Here is a 17,405-nt window from a genome sequence, read left to right on the forward strand (position 1 = left end):
ATATTATATGTATACATATATATGGCATATATATATACTATTAGATATTATTATATTTAGCCCCAATGAATCACAGTAACCACACTGTAATCATCTTTTTGCCACACTGCTGTTTTGGTGAGGTGCTGCTACTCAGATGACTTCATCTTTAATTTTACCCTCTTGGTTCCATTCTGAAAAACACATCTGCACACTGGGCTACCACCAGTGACTTAGCCGAAGCAATGACTCTCCCAGGTAAAGTCACATTCAAGGGCCCACTTCCTTCCACAGTCACACTCTGACTCACCACAGAGTTATCTCCTCCCATATTCCCAGATTTGAAGCCTAAACTCGAGAGTAGTGTAGTATGATGCATTCCAGCTCTGACTTTGGCCTCTAGGAAGTCACTGAGTCTTTCTGGAACATTTTTAAATAAAATATTTATGGAGCAACTTTCATGGCAAGTATTATGTATCTGCTACCGAACTACGGTGTGATAATAAAAACTAATTTTCTAAAAGTGACAGGTACTCTGGTAACTTTACGATCTCATTGGATCCTATTAACAACTCTCCCCCAAAGGATGGTTCAATTATCTTCCTGTTTCACAAATAAGGAAATCAAGGCGTAGTGAGTTCTCACATTATTTTTTTCTATTTTACAGGAGAGGATCCTGAGGGTTAAAGAAGCTTACCCAGAATCTGCCTAACATTAACTAGCTAACAGAGCTGCTAGGAAGCAGCAGAGACAGGATTCAAACTCATGGGTGGCTGACTCCAAAGTTGCTCCTTAGGAATGAGGCAGCCAGGAGTAACGCTGGCAGAAAGCTCTCTGCTCTCAGTCTCCTTTGGGGACCACTTTAGCTGAAGAGAGTCACCTTGCCCAAGATTATGCCCCCCTTCTGGGGTGACCAGCATCCAATGGCCAGTCAATAAGGTATAAAGGCCTGGCCCCATTTCCCCCACTCAGGACAGCTCTGAAGGGTTATCCATCTTCAGAACTCCCTGCAGGTCGGCGGAAGCTTCTGCTGAGGCTGTATCATCACAGCCTGCCTGTTCCCTCTGCCCAGTCCTGCTTCCTTCGTTTCCCTTCCAGGGGTGCTGATCCCCAGAGCACTCCCTGACAAACTCCTCCATGCTAATCTCCACCTCAGAGTTGGCATCCCAGAAAACCTGACCTGCAATATCCACATTCTTTTCACTTTACCAGGCTGCTGCCTCAGTTGTTTCATCTGTAAAAGGGAAGGTTGGATTCGATGAACTCAATTTCGTTTTAGCTTCAAAACAGCAGTGTGGCATAGGTGAAAAAGGTTAGGAGTCAGAGAATCTGATTTCTATTATCATCTCAGCCACTAACTAGCAGCATGACCTTAACCCCTGAGATTCCCACTTTCTAGTCTATAAACTGGAATGACATGATCCATCTTTCTTTCACAGCTGTTGAGAGCACCAATTTAGAAACTACAAAGCCCATATTAACAGAAGCTACTATTTTCATGATAATTATTACCGTTAAATTTGTGGGAGCTGCTGTAACAGGAGTAGACCAGCAAGGACTAAAACGCTGCTGTTCTACAATTCTCTGGGGACACCCAACCAAGGTCCTTGGCACCCCACCGCAAAGCTTGTGGCAGCCCTGTCCAACTCATATAACACCATGTACATCTACGCTTATGGTATTCCTCCAGTCTCAAAGGACTGTCCTTGACCCTATGCCCCTTTATCTCCAACTGGATGTTACTGCATGAATCACGCCTTCTTCTTCTTCTTTTTTTTTTAATATTTTTATTGGAGTATAGTTGATTTACAATGTTGTGTTAGTTTCTGCTGTACAGCAAAGTGAATCAGTTATACATATACATATATCCACTCTTTTTTAGATTCTTTTCCCATATAGGTCATTACAGAGTATTGAGAAGAGTTCCCTGTGCTATACAGCAGGTCCTTATAGTTACCTATTTTATGTGTAGTAGTGTGTATATGTCATCCCAATCTCCCGATTCATCCCTCACGCTTTCTTATTATTTTTTTTTTTTAAAGAGATTTTGCAGATGTAAGTAAGGTCCCACCCAAATCAGTGGATTTTTTTTTAATTTTTTTAATTAATTAATTTATTCATTTTGGCTGTGCTGGGTCTTCGTTTCTGTGCGAGGGCTCTCTCCAGTTGCGGCGAGCGGGGGCCACTCCTCATCGCGGTGCGCGGGCCTCTCACTGTCGCGGCCTCTCTTGCTGCGGAGCACAGGCTCCAGACGCGCAGGCTCAGTAATTGTGGCGCACGGGCCTAGCCGCTCCGTGGCACGTGGGATCTTCCCAGACCAGGGCTCGAACCCGTGGCCCCTGCACCGGCAAGCAGACTCCCAACCACTGCACCACCAGGGAAGCCCCCCTCACGCTTTCTTCTTCTTCTCTCTTCAACTTCCTCCCCTTTACTGGCATGAGCCCCTTGGAAATTTACCTATTTTCTATCCCCGTAAAACCACCAGTCGCAGCAGCACCACCACCAAACGCTCTCATGTCCTTGTGTTCTCCAATTACGCTTCATCCCTTGGCTGTACCATCTGTGACTTTTTTTTACTTCCCATTCACTTAATCATTGATACATGGCTTTGCCCTGCCTGGTTAAAGTCATCAATGACTTCTCATCTATCCTCATCTTACTGGACTGGCTGATGACATTTGACACACAAGATAATTCCCTCCTTGAAACTCTACTCATCTGGTTTCTGAGACAACTCTTTCTTGGTTCTCCTGGAACTTCTTGGATTATTTTTTCCCCTCAAATCTGTTGTGAGCTCCTTTTCCTTTGACCATCTTTTAAACCTCAGTGTACTCCTAGGGCTTCATCCCTAGGAGCTCATCCATTTAATAATTTCAACTACCATCTTTGTGACAGTGACTGCCAAATCTTTATAGTTTAAATCTCTTAATTTTTGACTTGTATAGTCTTCCTTATGCTCTCCTTTGCTCCCTTCTGTGGCACTGGCATCTAGCTGGTCACCTAATTTAGAAATCTAAGTCCTCCTTTGCTCTTTCTCTCCATGGTTACTAAGTATTATCCTTTCTGTCTCCTAAATACTTCTTTTTTTTTTAACCCCCTAAATATTTCTTTTTTTTAAAAAATTTAATTAATTAATTAATTAATTTATGGCTGTGTTGGGTCTTCGTTTCTGCGCGAGGGCTTTCTCTCGTTGTGGCAAGCGGGGGCCACTCTTCATCGCGGTGCGCGGGCCTCTCACTATCGTGGCCTCTCTTGTTGCGGAGCACAGGCTCCAGACGCGCAGGCTCAGTAATTGTGGCTCATGGGCCCAGCTGCTCCGCGGCACGTGGGATCTTCCCAGACCAGGGCTCGAACCCGTGTCCCCTGCACTGGCAGGCAGATTCTCAACCACTGCGCCACCAGGGAAGCCCAAACCCCCTAAATATTTCTTGAATCTATTTTCTCTTCCCCATCCCCACCACTATAGTGTTAATTCAGGCCCTCACTGTCCTTGTCTACACTTCTGCAATGACCACCTAACTGATCTTCCTGCTCCCAGTTTCAAAACCCTCTAATCTATTTTCTCCATGGTCGTAGAAGGATCTGTCTAAAACACAAATTCTGATCAGATTGCTCTGGTATTACCTAGAACAATAACAGAAACACCAAATTGTCTGGTTACAGTATGCCTTCATTGGCAGCCTGCCATGATTCAAACTTTGCCAACCTTCCTGGCTACTTCATGTGTACTTCCCATCCCCAGCTTTATGCTCCAGCAACACTCAGTGCTCATAACTCCTCATGCACACCACACTGCTTTGTGCCTCTACTTCTCGTCGCACTGTTTTCCCTTCTGCCCAGAACACCCCACCCTTTCTCCCCTGACCTGGCTAACCCTTCCTCACTCAAGACTCAGTTGACTTGTCATCTCCCTGAGGAAGTCTTCCTTGATAGAAGGATTAGGTGTCTCTCCTCAGTGTTCCTGTGATACCCAGTGCACGTTGCCATCACTGTAACTCTACTTTGCTTCAAAATTGCTTGCACGTCTACCTCCTTGTTCTGACAAAAAAAACTTGGTGGCTTAACACATTAGTCACGTATTTTGCTCACAAATCTTCAATTTGGGCAGGGCTTGGTGAGAATGGCTTGTCTTTGCTCCACGCAATGTCAGCCAGGGCAGCCCTCCCGAAGCCGGAGGATCTACTCCCAAGATGGTTCATTCATAGAACTGACAAGCAGGTGCTGCCTGTTAGTTCCTCTCCACCTGGGTCTTTCCACAGGGCCATTTAGGCTTCTTCACAGCATGGTAGCTGGGTTCCAAGAGTGAGTGTTCCAAGAGACAGGAAGTGGAAGCTGCTAGTGTCTTAAGGCCTGGGCCCAGAAACTGATATAGTTTCTGAGTAGAAACAGAATAGACTTCTGCTATAATCTATCTTCAGGCAGTCACAGGGCCCAGATTCAAGGGGGGTGGGGTGGGGGTAGGGGGTAGGCAGAGCTCTAACTTTTGACAGGAGGAGTGTCAAAGAATTTGGGGGGCCATGTTTTAAAACCACCATACTCTTCTATTGGACCATGAGCTCTTTTAGGACTCACGGTCATGCCATGTGTCTGTTGAATGAATATATTCATTCCTGGACCAAACTACCTTCACAGAACTTCACAATAACTTGCACCAAGGAGGCTGATTCCAGACCACTCAACAACATCAATTAGCAAGAGGAATAAGGCTCAAAGGAAATTAGTCCTACAGCATTTTAGAAGTTGGAGGGATTTATAAGCTAGTCAAATTATAGTCTTTCATTTTACCCAACCAAATCAAACCAAAACAAACAAAAAACCTGAGGCGCATAGACAAAAGAATATGGCAAAGATTCTGTGTGGGTCAGTTATATAAAAAATAGCAATGCTTCATAATTTATTATTTGTGGGAAGTACATGCTATTTATTTGCTCACTTTCTTTCTTTTAGCAAGTCAGAGTTCATTAAACCTCGGAATCCGGGTGATGAGCATTGTTAGTTTTCTTTCTTTTAAAGGAGGACACTATTTACTTTTGCAAATTGGGTCCCATTTACAGCTATCAGTGTAATTCAATCATTTGATGATGCACTATGTGTCTTGGTAAAATGTTTTGTGGCACACCGATGACTCAAATACTATGCACTGACATGCATCTAGACATTAAACAGAATATGCAAGAATGCATAAACCCTAGTTATTAGGCATCTTTAAACATGACTGATTCAAACACAAATGTGAACTGAGGTATTCGAGTTTGAATTATTAAATGTAATTATTAAAGTCAAAGGAAATGAAATAATTTGACATTAATAAGGTTCAAATTACAAGCCTAATTCTAAAAGTTGAATTTTGAGCAAATTAAAAAAAGAATTAATTTGTTGAATACAGAGAGATAACTAATTATAGCTTTCAGAAACACACAGTTAGACCTGAAAAGATTTAATTTCTTCTAGGCTGAGGAGCTTCCAAAACACTAGATAATCTTATACAAGTTATAATGACTAAAACTACCAAAAAAAAAAAAAAAATGGTGGGAATTCTCAATTCACTGAATACATAGAAGCATTTTACCAAGAAAGTAGTATCAGTTTTCCCCAAAGGAATGAATTTTTTTTTCCCTCGGAGTTCTTTTCCTGCCTAGCAGAACATTTAGGAAATGTAACTTCCTAAATGCAATTACCTTGTAAATCAGACTGCCCATATGACTGCATTTTAAGCAATGTGGAGGAAGGGCGCAATGCTAATTTAGCAATAAATAAATAATAAAGATAAGTCACATGGGATGCTGGTTTACTACACAAACTAAGAGGTATATTTATAACATTATCTGCACTCCCTACCCAATGTTTATGCAGTGACTACATCTTGCCCAATACAACATCTGAGAAACAACAAGATCCCCAGGAACAGATCAGACATAAACTGGAAAAAAAAAAAAAAAAAAAGAAAAACATAAAACTCTTGCAATTCATCTGAGACATATTGCAGGAATTCCCAAACACCCATCCACAAAGGCTGCATCTTTTTTGTTTAGAGCAAAAAGAAAGGCTGCCCCTCGGGGTTAATCATTATCACAGTATTTTATGTACCAACTATAAGCAAGGCTTTGGGTTGGGCACAAAATGGTTCAGAATCTGTGTACACCTGCTAATTTAAATTCTCTAGCAGGTAACAGTTGAACATTCTTCAAGACAAGGCAACATGGAGCTTACATAAGCTTCCAACATATTTGCCTATTTCAGATGGAACCTAGCTTTACATAAAGAGACGTGGCAGTACCCTGGGGTGGGAACAGAAGGACAGTTATTTCTTTGCAATCTGAAATAGCAATACAGAATACAGTAATGATAGCTACAGTTGACTGACAGCTTACTCATTTGCCAGGCACAGTGTTAAGCACTTTATGTGTATTTTTCATTTACTCCTCACAACAATCTTTAGAAACAGGTATCATTTGTGAATCCTTGCTTTACAGGTAAGAAAAGCAAGGCTTAAGGCAGTAAAGAGATTTGCCCAAGGGATAGGTGAGGATGATCTGAACAGCCCTGCTCTGCTCCAGGGCTTGAGTCCTGAACTTCTGAACTGCTCACTCCACGTGTAACTATCCATTTAATCTAATTTATGCACTGCTTATATAAGCAATACAGGTGAAACATATGCTTTCATTCTAAAATAATTTAGAAATGGATAAACACAATTGATTTTTAATTGATTGTTAAGTTAACTACCACATTAAAATACAGTTGACCCTTGAACAATGTCGGGGTTGGGGGCACCGACCCCCTGTCCAGGTGAAAATCCAAGTGTAAGTGGACCCATTGAGCTCAAACCTGTGCTGTTCAAGAGTCAACTGTATTCCTTCAGTTATAAAATGTCCCATTATTTTATACAGTAAGCAAAAAATAAAAAAAATAAAAATCCATCAATTATAAGATGATAATAAGACGTATGCCAATCTCAGAGATATTAAAATACAAAAACACTTGTCTTAAAACTGATGAAGTACAGTGTGTTTATTTTACCCGCTTGTTCCTCTTTCTTCTATCCCTTTCCAGTTTCATACATTAGCTTCTCTCTACTTGCTTCTTAAAGGTTGGTGTTCCCAGAATTAGTTCCATCCTCTCTTTTGCTGACTACTCCCTCCCCCTGGGCAATCTCAGCTATCTGCAAGGGTTCAACCACCTCCTGGTAAGGACATCTGTAGCTGAGTCTTTCCCCAGACTCCAGACCATATTTCCAATGGTTTCCCTCCAAAATGATATTGTGTTAATCTCTTAAGCTCAATATGTTAAAAAACCAAACTCATGGTCCTAACCCAAAGCCTGCTTCTCCTTCTGGGTTCTGTCTGGTGGTTAAGGCATAGTGGAGTATACTGTAGGAAGAAAAGACTTTAGACTATAGGTCCAAGTTCAGATCTCAGCTCTGACACTTAGCCTTCTGTCAGACCTCAGGCGATTGATCTATCATTGCTCAAAAAGTCTGCTTCCTAAAAAAAAAAAAAAAAAAAAAAAAAGTCTGCTTCTTTATCTAAAGAGTGGGGTTAATAACTTTCAGATGGTGGTAAAGATTAAATCAGCTAACTTATGAAAACAACTATCACATTGTCTAATACATAATAAGCCCTCAATAAATGGTTGCTATTCAGCTGTTATTAGTTAATGAGATCCTCTTCTGCCTAGGAACCTAAGTTAGAAATTTGGAAATATCACTACCTCCTAGCTTTTATTCAAGGTCCTTGTCTACTCAGGCACCAAATGCTACTGATCCTACTTGAAGAAATATCATTCCTTCCCTTGTGTGAAAAATTTAAGTTTCTTCTTTTTTGCATTAGAATTTAAACATATTCAAGTCTCTTCCATTTAAAAAACACTGTCTTGGGGCTTCCCTGGTGGCGCAGTGGTTGGGAATCCGCCTGCCAACGCAGGGGACACGGGTTCGAGCCCTGGTCCAGGAAGATCCCACATGCCGCGGAGCAACTAAGCCCATGCGCCACAACTACTGAGCCTGTGCTCTAGAGCCCGCGTGCCACAACTACTGAAGCCTGCGCGCCTAGGGCCCGTGCTCCGCAGCAAGTGAAGACACCGCAATGAGAAGCCCGCGCACCACAACGAAGAGCAGCCCCCGCCCGTCGCAACTAGAGAAAGCCCATGCACAGCAATGAAGACCCAACGCATCCAAAAATAAATAAATAAATAAATATTTTAAATAAAATAAATAAAAAATAAAAAACACTGTCTTCCTATTGAGGCCTGTGATATAATTTCCCATTGTTCCAAGTACCTCAGAAAAATTTAAGTTTGCTTTTTGAAAAGATCTACATATTTCTTAAGCTCATTTCTGGGCATTTTATATTATTATTGAGAATTGGATTCTCTGCTTGTTAATTTTGTCCCTCCCTTCCATTATACTTTCTAATGGGTATGGCTGGAATATAAGATAGCTGTTGACATTTGTCTTTGCCCTATAGTTTACTGTCTTACTCCCTTATTAAACTTTTTAAAATTAGGAAACAAAACCTTTTTACCACAAAAACTTTGAACATATATATAAATAAAAATTAAAACCACTTGTAGTTTCAACATCGAAGATAACCACTTTTAATAGCTGTGGAGTTAGATTCTTTTCCATATGGCATATCAGAGATTTAAGTTTATTTTATAAAAATGGGGATCATATTGTATATACTTTTATTATAATATACATAAACATTTAGTATATGTAGGCTAATATTGATGTTATAAATAACATTGTTGTCAACTGTCAACGTAAACCTCACTATTTAAAGATCAAGATTCAGACTGATTTAAAAGATAAAAACTAATAAATGTTTGGAAGTGACATGACAAATAAGTGATAACCAGAAGAAATTATAGCTATAATAATTTCAGATAAACCTCAATTCATGAGAATAAAAGTGAAAAAAGTAAAAGAGAGTTATTTTTAATTAATAAATGTTCATCCACAATAAGGAAATAATAGACTTATGCTATAAACATTTCAACAGCAATCTATCAATAGAGATACACTACACTTATTTTTAAAAAGAGAAGGATAAATAGAAATTCAATAGTATCATGAGATTCCAACAGCATCTCAGTCCTTTTCAGATTAGTTAGAGGGCTAGAAAAATCTGAGAGGATGTAGAAGGCTTGCTGTTTTTGAAAAATCCATTGTGAGCATCTTCACATTTCCATAGCAATAAGCATACATATAAAATAGTTTCTCAATGCTTTTCAAAAGTCCATGCCACCTTTAACTAAACTTAAAAATCTCAATCCTGCCTTTAATGTTTAAAATATATGTTTTTTAATCCCAAACTTAAAATATTAAAACAATGGCAGATTTGGGGGAAATATTTTTTTAAATTGAAGTAGAATTGACCTACAATACTATGTTAGTTCCAGGTGTACAACATAGTGATTCACTATTTCTATACATTACAAAAGGATCACCACAATAAGTCGTTACCATCTGTCACAATACAAAGTTATTACAATATTATTGACTGTATTCCTTATGCTGTACATTTCATCCCTGTGACTCATTTATTTTGTAACTGGAATTCTGTACCTCTAAATCTCCCTCACCTATTTAATTCATCCCCCCACACCCCAACCCTCTAGCAACCACCTGTTTGTTCTCTGTATCTGAGTCTGTTTCTGTTTAGTTATGTTTGTTCATTTGTTTTTTTAGATTCTACATGTAAGTGAAATCATACAGCATTTGTCTTTCTCTGTCTGACTTATTTCACTTGGTCCATTCATGCTGTTGCAAATGGCAAGATTTCATTCTTTTTATGGCTGATTAACATTCCATTATACGTGTGTGTGTATGTATTTTATCCATTCATCTACTAATGGACACTTAGGTTGCTTCCATATTTTGGCAATTGTAAAGAATGCTGCAATAAACATAGGGGTGCATATATCTTTTCGAACTAGTGTTTTTGTTTTCTTCAGAAAAATATCCAGAAGTGGAATTGCTGGATCATACGGTAGTTTGATTTTAATTTTATGAAGAACCTCCATACTGTTCTCCATAGTGGTTGCACCAGTTTACAACCCCACCAACAGTGCACAGGCTTCTCTTTTCTCCACATCCTCTCCAGCATTTGTTGTCTTTTTGATAACAGCCATTCTGACGGGTGTGAGGGGATGTCTCATTGTGGTTTTGATTTGTATTTCTCTGATGATTAGTGATGAGCATCTTTTCATGTGCCTCTTGTCCATCTGTATGTCTTCTTTGGAAAAATGTCTACTCAGTCCTGCCCATTTTTTAGTTGGGTTGGGTGTTTGATGTTGAGGGAAAAAAATTTTTGCTTAAAAGCTCTGATCAACATAAGCACTGAGTATTCCAGCTTGATGAAAATGTTTGCCTTCTAACCTAAGTGGTGTGGGAAAGAGAATTCTACGTGGGCCATGCTGATCAAACCACTTTGCTTTCATAGTCACGGATGGAGAAAAACCAGCCTTGCAAATATATGTGGATGAAATGAGTGACATTCAAAGTCCACTAATTTGTTTTGGAGTAAACAGGGAAATATTTTACGCAAAAATTCTTCAAAGTGATTTTTCTGGAAGTTATTTTGGCAACTGAATAAAACTTCAGTTCTAAACACTTGCCACAAAGACCTTCCAGCACAGACTGCATATATGTGAGAAAAGTATTCCTCACAAGCTCCCAGTGGATTTTCAGCTGTGAGTTGAAAAGCTATCATCCAAATTTATTCTTCACACAGATTAAGTTAAATTCATCTCCTCCCTGAATCTGTTTTTTTTGATAATGTTAATAAATCAGAAAATTAAGACACGTGTTTGGTACAACATAATGGTTAGGAAAGTAGACGCTGGCCCTAGACTGGGTTGCAAAGCTGATTCTGCCAATTATTAGCTGGGTGCTCTAGGGCAAGCTACTAAGACCTTCCTGTGTCTCTGCATCCATACCTGTAAAATATGTAAAATACTACCTGTACCTATTTCAGATGATTGTTGTGAGCACTACATAAGATAATACACGTAAAGCATCAGAACAACATCTAGCTTGCAAGAAGCACTTGAAAAATGTTCGTGAGTCTTATTAGTACAGCTGGACTTTGGCTGCAAAAACTTAATGTATTAAGTAATAATGTTGGGTTTTACCCCTTGAACTTTCAGTTTTTTGTATATAAAACTTTCAAATACATCTTCCAAATGTTATGCTTTGCTGAATGTTTGCAAGTTTGAAGCAGTTGCTTTTGTCCTTGTCGTCTCAGAAACAGAGCGACATTATCCTTCTGTTCATTAATCTTTCCAAGCACTTTTCCTTCTGACATGATTGAAAAGGTCTAACAGAACATGAGGCAATATAAATATTCATTGATTACTTCTTCTGATAGTTTGGCTTCAATTTTTAACATTAAAACCTTCAATTCATCTGGAATGTATTTTAATGTAAAATATAAACTTTGGATTTAAAGTAGTGTCATTAAAACATTATCAATGGTTCCAAATGTTTTTCTTTTTTTTTTTTTTTTTTTTTAAATTATTAGCACCTTTAATTATTTATTTATTTGGCTGTGTTGGGTCTTCGTTTCTGTGCGAGGGCTTTCTCTAGCTGCGGCAAGCGGGGGCCACTCTTCATCGCGGTGCGCGGGCCTCTCACTATCGCGGCCTCTCTTGTTGCGGAGCACAGGCTCCAGATGCGCAGGCTCAGTAGTTGTGGCTCACGGGCCTAGCTGCTCCGCGGCATGTGGGATCTTCCCAGACCAGGGCTCGAACCCGTGTCCCCTGCATTAGCAGGCAGATTCTCAACCACTGCGCCACCAGGGAAGCCCCAAATGTTTTTCTTGAATAAGCCAACTTTCCCCCACTGATTTGAAAATCTATCGCACACCAAAATTTTACATGTGCTTATTACAATATTTGTCTGTTTATTTCTTATTGTTCCCTCAGCGGAACTTATGTTTCACAGAGAAAGGGGCTTGGTTACTTCGGTTCACTGCTGGATCACCAGAGTAATGCTTGGCTCATAGAAATAAATGGCTGGAAGAGGCGTTCCTCTTTTGACCTCAACATGATTACTAATTAATTGATTCTCTAATGATAAATGCTACATTACTGAAACAAATCCAACTTTATCATATGTACAGTTCTTTCAATATGCTGCCAGATTTTATTTGCTAATATTTGACTTAAGATTTCATATATCTAGTTTTATGTGAAAGTGTTCTTAACTTTTAAGAAAAAGACAAAACATGGAATTCGGTCATAAGTCATCCTAGTTTCCTAAAATAAACTGGGAAATGTTCCGCATTTTCCCATGCTTTAAAATAGATTAACTAGCACAGAAAATATCCGTTCCTTTAAGATCTGACAGAATTTAACGATAAATATGTCTAGGATTTGCACATTTGGGGAGCAAAGAATCTTTCTTTTAATCTTCTTTTTGTAAACGTCATTCACAATTTTGGCCATTTTGAGTCAATTTTGGTTATTTTTTGTTTTAAATCTATTTTCAGTCATTCATTTTGCAGATTTAATTGTCATAAGGTTAAACATATTACTCCTTTCAAATCTATTTTTTAAAAATTCCCTCTGCATCTATGGTTATAGACCTCTCATTTTTCCTTTTAAAGGTGTGCCTCAGGATCATATTATGGTTGGATTTTTTTTAAAAAGCGAATCCTTGTCTTTTAACAGAACAGCGTAGTCACTGTGTGGTAGTAAGTTCAGTTTTAATTTAAAACTATATTGTTTTTTATGCTTCCAAAACTTCTGCTTTCCCCCTCATTTTTAGCCAATTGATTCGGAAGTTATTCATCCTCTTTCTACTCAAGTACTGCTTGACTTTACTTTCTTTATCCTGTATTTCTTCCTTTTTAAAAAATATTTATTTATTTATTTGGTTGTGTTGGGTCTTAGTTGCAGCTCGCCGGCTCCTTAGTTGTGGTATGTGAACTCTTAGTTGAGGCATGCGTGTGGGATCTAGTTCCTGGACCAGGGATCGAACCCGGGCCCCCTGTATTGGGAGCACGGAGTCTTAACCACTGCACCACCATATCCTGTACTTCTTAATAGATGCCAATAAGAAAGTAAGTTTCTGAAATCTCCTTGCACTCTTCCATCTTCCTTCTGCTTGCCAAATTGTTGAAACACTTTATAATAGCAGATCCCCATTATTATTAGTCTGTTACATTATTCTTTTCTGAGGACTCCTTTATCATTAGTACTATGGCTTACTACTATATTAACAACTCTTATTCACAATTAATTCCCTACCACTTTTAAAAAAAAAAAACACCCTGCTATCATTTCTTCCCCTTATCAGGTTCTTTATTCTTGCTAATTACTTATTTGGTGCTTGCATGTCTTCGCATAATTTTCTTTTTTCCAGGGCAAGTACATGAGTGGGATATTCCGCAAATCATTCAATGTCAAAGATGACCTTTCTGATGCCCTTTCAAGAAAAGATGCCTCAGCTGGCTGTAAAATTTGAGTAACAACCCTTTCCCCTGGATGTCTAAGGTGATGCTCTGTTGCTTTTTGCATATAGTGCTACCAGGTAACTGGATACAAATGTATTCTCCTTCTTCTGTGGATAACATCTTCTCCCTCACTCCACTCTACCCCGCCCGCACACATGTGATGCTTATAGTTTATTCTTTTTTTAAATACAACAATTTTGTTAGAATATATTTAAAGATTGAATTCTTCATCATTATTATTCTCTTCACTTAATAACAGCTTTCTTGAGATATAATTCACGTAGCATAAAATTTCATTATTTTTTGCTGGCTACCTGTGATGTGAAGATTCATGATTCCCTCTAGCTAAGGCGGTGGTGAACGTGTGAAATGTAATTTGTAAGCTCAGGTCATCATCTTGAACCAGAAGCCTACCCTGCTGCTGACTGCTGCTGCCATACTGCTCCTCCTCCTCCCATCTGTTCCACTGGCTCCATCTTGGAACACACTTCACATACCCCTGGCTTTCTCACTGGGTTCCTCTTCTTTCTCCATTGTTTTGCCAGGTCCAATCCTCACCCTTCCTCTCCTCTCATTCAATACACTCTTCCTGGGTAATCTCATCCACTTCCTGACTCCAACTGTCATCTCTATCAGTGGTTCTCAAGCCTCTCCCCGAACGCTGTTCATATGGAAACATTCTACCGTCAGTTACATCTCTCATTAGACACAGCAATTCACAACTGCAGGGACATCCTGGGATCTCAGCAGGTGCACTTATAGCTGAAGAAGCAACTTCTCCTGTCTAGGGACCTTCAGTCGGAGACACGCCTATTCCATCTCTGGAGGACAGCATCAACATCCACTGAGCTGTCCAATCTAGAAGCCTGGAGGTCATGACTACTAGACTTGAAGACAGAGATGGTGTCTCTACAGCTCACCACCATACCTCACAGAGTGTCCAACACACAGCAGCACAACAAATATTTGTTGAAGGAATGAATTCAATCACTAAATTCTGTGGTTTCTAATTCATATCCTTTCAACTCATCCTCTTCTTTTCACCGGCACTGTTAAGGTCACTATTATTGTCTACTGGTTACTACTGAAGTCTCCTAGCCTCCAGTCCTGCTTCCCCCAACTCATTCTCCATGCTACAGTCAGTTATCTTTTTCAGTTATAGCAGTACTTACCATCCCTCAACTTAAGGCCCTTTAAAATCAAACGCAAAGTTCTCAACAGGCATATAAGTCTATAATTCTCTTGACTTTGTACATAGCATTCCTTCTACTTAGAAGAACAACTCAGGTATCATTGTATTGAGAATTTCTTGATGCCCCAAAACTGAATTAAACATTCATCTTACGTGCTCTCTGAAGTATCCTGTACTTTCCCTGCTGCTGCACCTATTCTGTATTGTAGTTGTCTGTTTACTTGTCTGTCTCCTCAACTACACTGTAAATTTTGATGGGTGCGCCAATGTCCTGTTCACTGTACCTCAATGCCCTGCAGAGTTCCTGGCACAGAGTAGGCATTCGATGAGTATCTGGTGAATGAATATATTTTCAAATATCACCAGTGACCATGCAAGTAGATAACTTTGGAATTTCATCATGGGACAGGGATTCTGAACCCAGTTGGGATCCATAAATAGGTACGAAGAGGGCATGAACACCATGAAATTGTACCCAACATTCTACGTGTATATACATTTTTGAGGGTAACTTTCAGACTGCCTAAAGAGTCAATAATCCTAGAAACTTAAGAAATATTACCATTGGAGTTTATTTGGTTAGAAAGGAATATTCTAAAGTATATTACAAATGAACAAAAACAAAATGTAGATACATACACACAACACAGACAAATATACACAGAGACTGACTTAATGATATCAAGGCTTATGGTGAACCTTTTACTGAAAAGGGACAAGAATCAGAGAAGTTAGACAGCTGCAGGAGGACTGAAGAAAACCAGAGGATGCCAGAAAAAGAATTTAGAAAGGTAGAACAGAGAATGAAAAAGAAATTCTGTCTACTCTGCCATTTTATACAGGGTCCTTACGCAGCCAGCGTGTGAAAGGTCAGGGCTTCATCACAAAGGATGTCAAAGTCTGAAGATATCTGTAGAGTTTTGAAAATTGCATCTTCAGTTTGCCATAATGCTGCCTAACTTCAGGATAGTTCTGTCCCACCACTCTAGTTGTCTTTGCAGTTCTGTCCAGTGGATTCCTGTCTAGACACTGACCTTCAACAGAAGGAAAGAAAGAAAAAAGGAAGGCAGCGGCCTGGGCTTATGAGAAAAGAGGGGCAGGGAGAGGAGTAGGTCAAACGCTCATTACTATTCAGGTGACCATCTTTCTCTGACTCACTCTATTCCTTTGTCTTTATTTAGGATAAAGTTTATGCACTTCAAAATTTGCAAGAATCTTGACAAGATATTATGCACTTTGCTGATTTCCACATATCAGCATATAACATACTATACTGCCTATTTTGCTTTAGAAAATGCAAACTTTCATATCATAAGATGTTGTTACTAATCTACTAAAGTAGGCCAAGTACTTCAGAGGTGATGATAGGCTTGATTTTGGGTGTTCCGATGTTACCCAGCCTAACTTCCGATACCGTAGGGTCCACAGTGTAAATCTGATCTTTCATTCAAGCTGTCTCTGGCTGTGAAACAAACTTTGCTCACATGGGTATGAAAAATGGACCCTTTCCTCGTTAGCATCATCTTGCACCCAAAGAAAATGAAAGCCAGAGGACGGTGAATTTGGTCAAAAGGCCTGAAGAGTTCATTGACTGGTTAATCAGCATCTAAATAATCAGGAATGGCCCACAAACCTATAAAGCAATTCATCCCCATACTATTTAACATCAGTCTACAAGAACAGCTCTAAGTAATATACAGATACAGGAGCCTCATGAATTTAACACAATAATCCAATAGTGTCTTATTTTGCTGCAGAACTCCATTGTATAAAATGGACAAAACTGTGATTGTCAAAACAATAGGTTCAAAGAACCAAGTTTGTACAAAATAAGTCTTTTAAAGATTCTATATTTACCTGTGCTATCTGAAATCTTTGTGAGGTCCTAATCTACTAATAAAAGATATATTATTTTGAATCAAATTGATAACTGGGGATTGCTCTGGGTACATTCCTGATAAATTTATGGTGAAATTTAGTGATCAATTATTCTGGCTGGAAATTGGGGTGAAAGGGGAGGAATAGGAAAGAAAGGGGAAAAATTACCATTTATCAAAGTCCCACCTAACCGTGTACTTATTTGATGCAAGAATCAATTAAAAAAAAATTCCAGGATTCACTTAAGAGTGGTAGTTGAGTTTTGCCCTGTTATCTACTCTGATATCCTTTTTGGCAAGACACTGCTGTTAATGATTTATTGAAATCTGGTTTACATTCCATTATACTCATAGGTAAGCGGAACATGGCACTGAGAAGTTGTGCTTTATTTTTTCCATAGCAGTGTGTGGGATTCTGAAACCCTTTCAAATGCTACTGGGACTATTTTGAGGAAAGAGGGAAAGATGAGAATGGAAGAAAAAAATTCTATAACCTCGTTCATTGCCTGCTCTACTTGCATCCTTATCCTTAATCTGGTCGAAATCATTGTGTCCTCCATCTTCTTTAGGTTTCACTGCTGCAAGAGAGACCCAGGTTAGGAAGTGACTTGAGTATGACGCCAGGATCAATGTTGACAATGAGATGAGAGCCAGAAGTGAAGCCAGAAGAGGCTGTGAAGCCAGAACTGGAAATGAGTGTTGGGGGTCCTCACCATGTGACATCTACAATATACATTCCATTCGTCCATACAGGTGTGAAATTTACAAAACCAAACAAATAATACTCACTCAGAGGATAAGGGTCTACTGTCATTGACATAGTATTATTTGGTACACTCTAGCTGAAATGTGTACATTATTAAGATGTTCTTAACATGTTACTTCCGGGAAGACTTT

General features: G+C 39.2%; 1 protein-coding gene across 6 annotated transcripts in view; it reads right to left on the reverse strand.

The window, feature by feature from the left end:
- NSMCE2 (NSE2 (MMS21) homolog, SMC5-SMC6 complex SUMO ligase) overlaps positions 1-17,405 on the reverse strand; it is a 243,482-nt gene that overhangs the window by 107,219 nt on the left and 118,858 nt on the right. For 4 of the 6 annotated variants that reach the window (XM_059902074.1, XM_059902076.1, XM_059902078.1 and 1 more), the window contains exon 5: positions 17,003-17,086. The exons of the other annotated variants lie outside the window; for them this stretch is intronic. In XM_059902074.1, the coding sequence (XP_059758057.1) occupies positions 17,003-17,086 (84 nt within the window). The remainder of the gene's footprint in view (positions 1-17,002; positions 17,087-17,405) is intronic. 6 annotated transcript variants of the gene reach the window in all.

Source organism: Balaenoptera ricei, chromosome 17, assembly GCF_028023285.1.
Source record: "Balaenoptera ricei isolate mBalRic1 chromosome 17, mBalRic1.hap2, whole genome shotgun sequence".
NCBI lineage: Eukaryota > Metazoa > Chordata > Mammalia > Artiodactyla > Balaenopteridae > Balaenoptera > Balaenoptera ricei.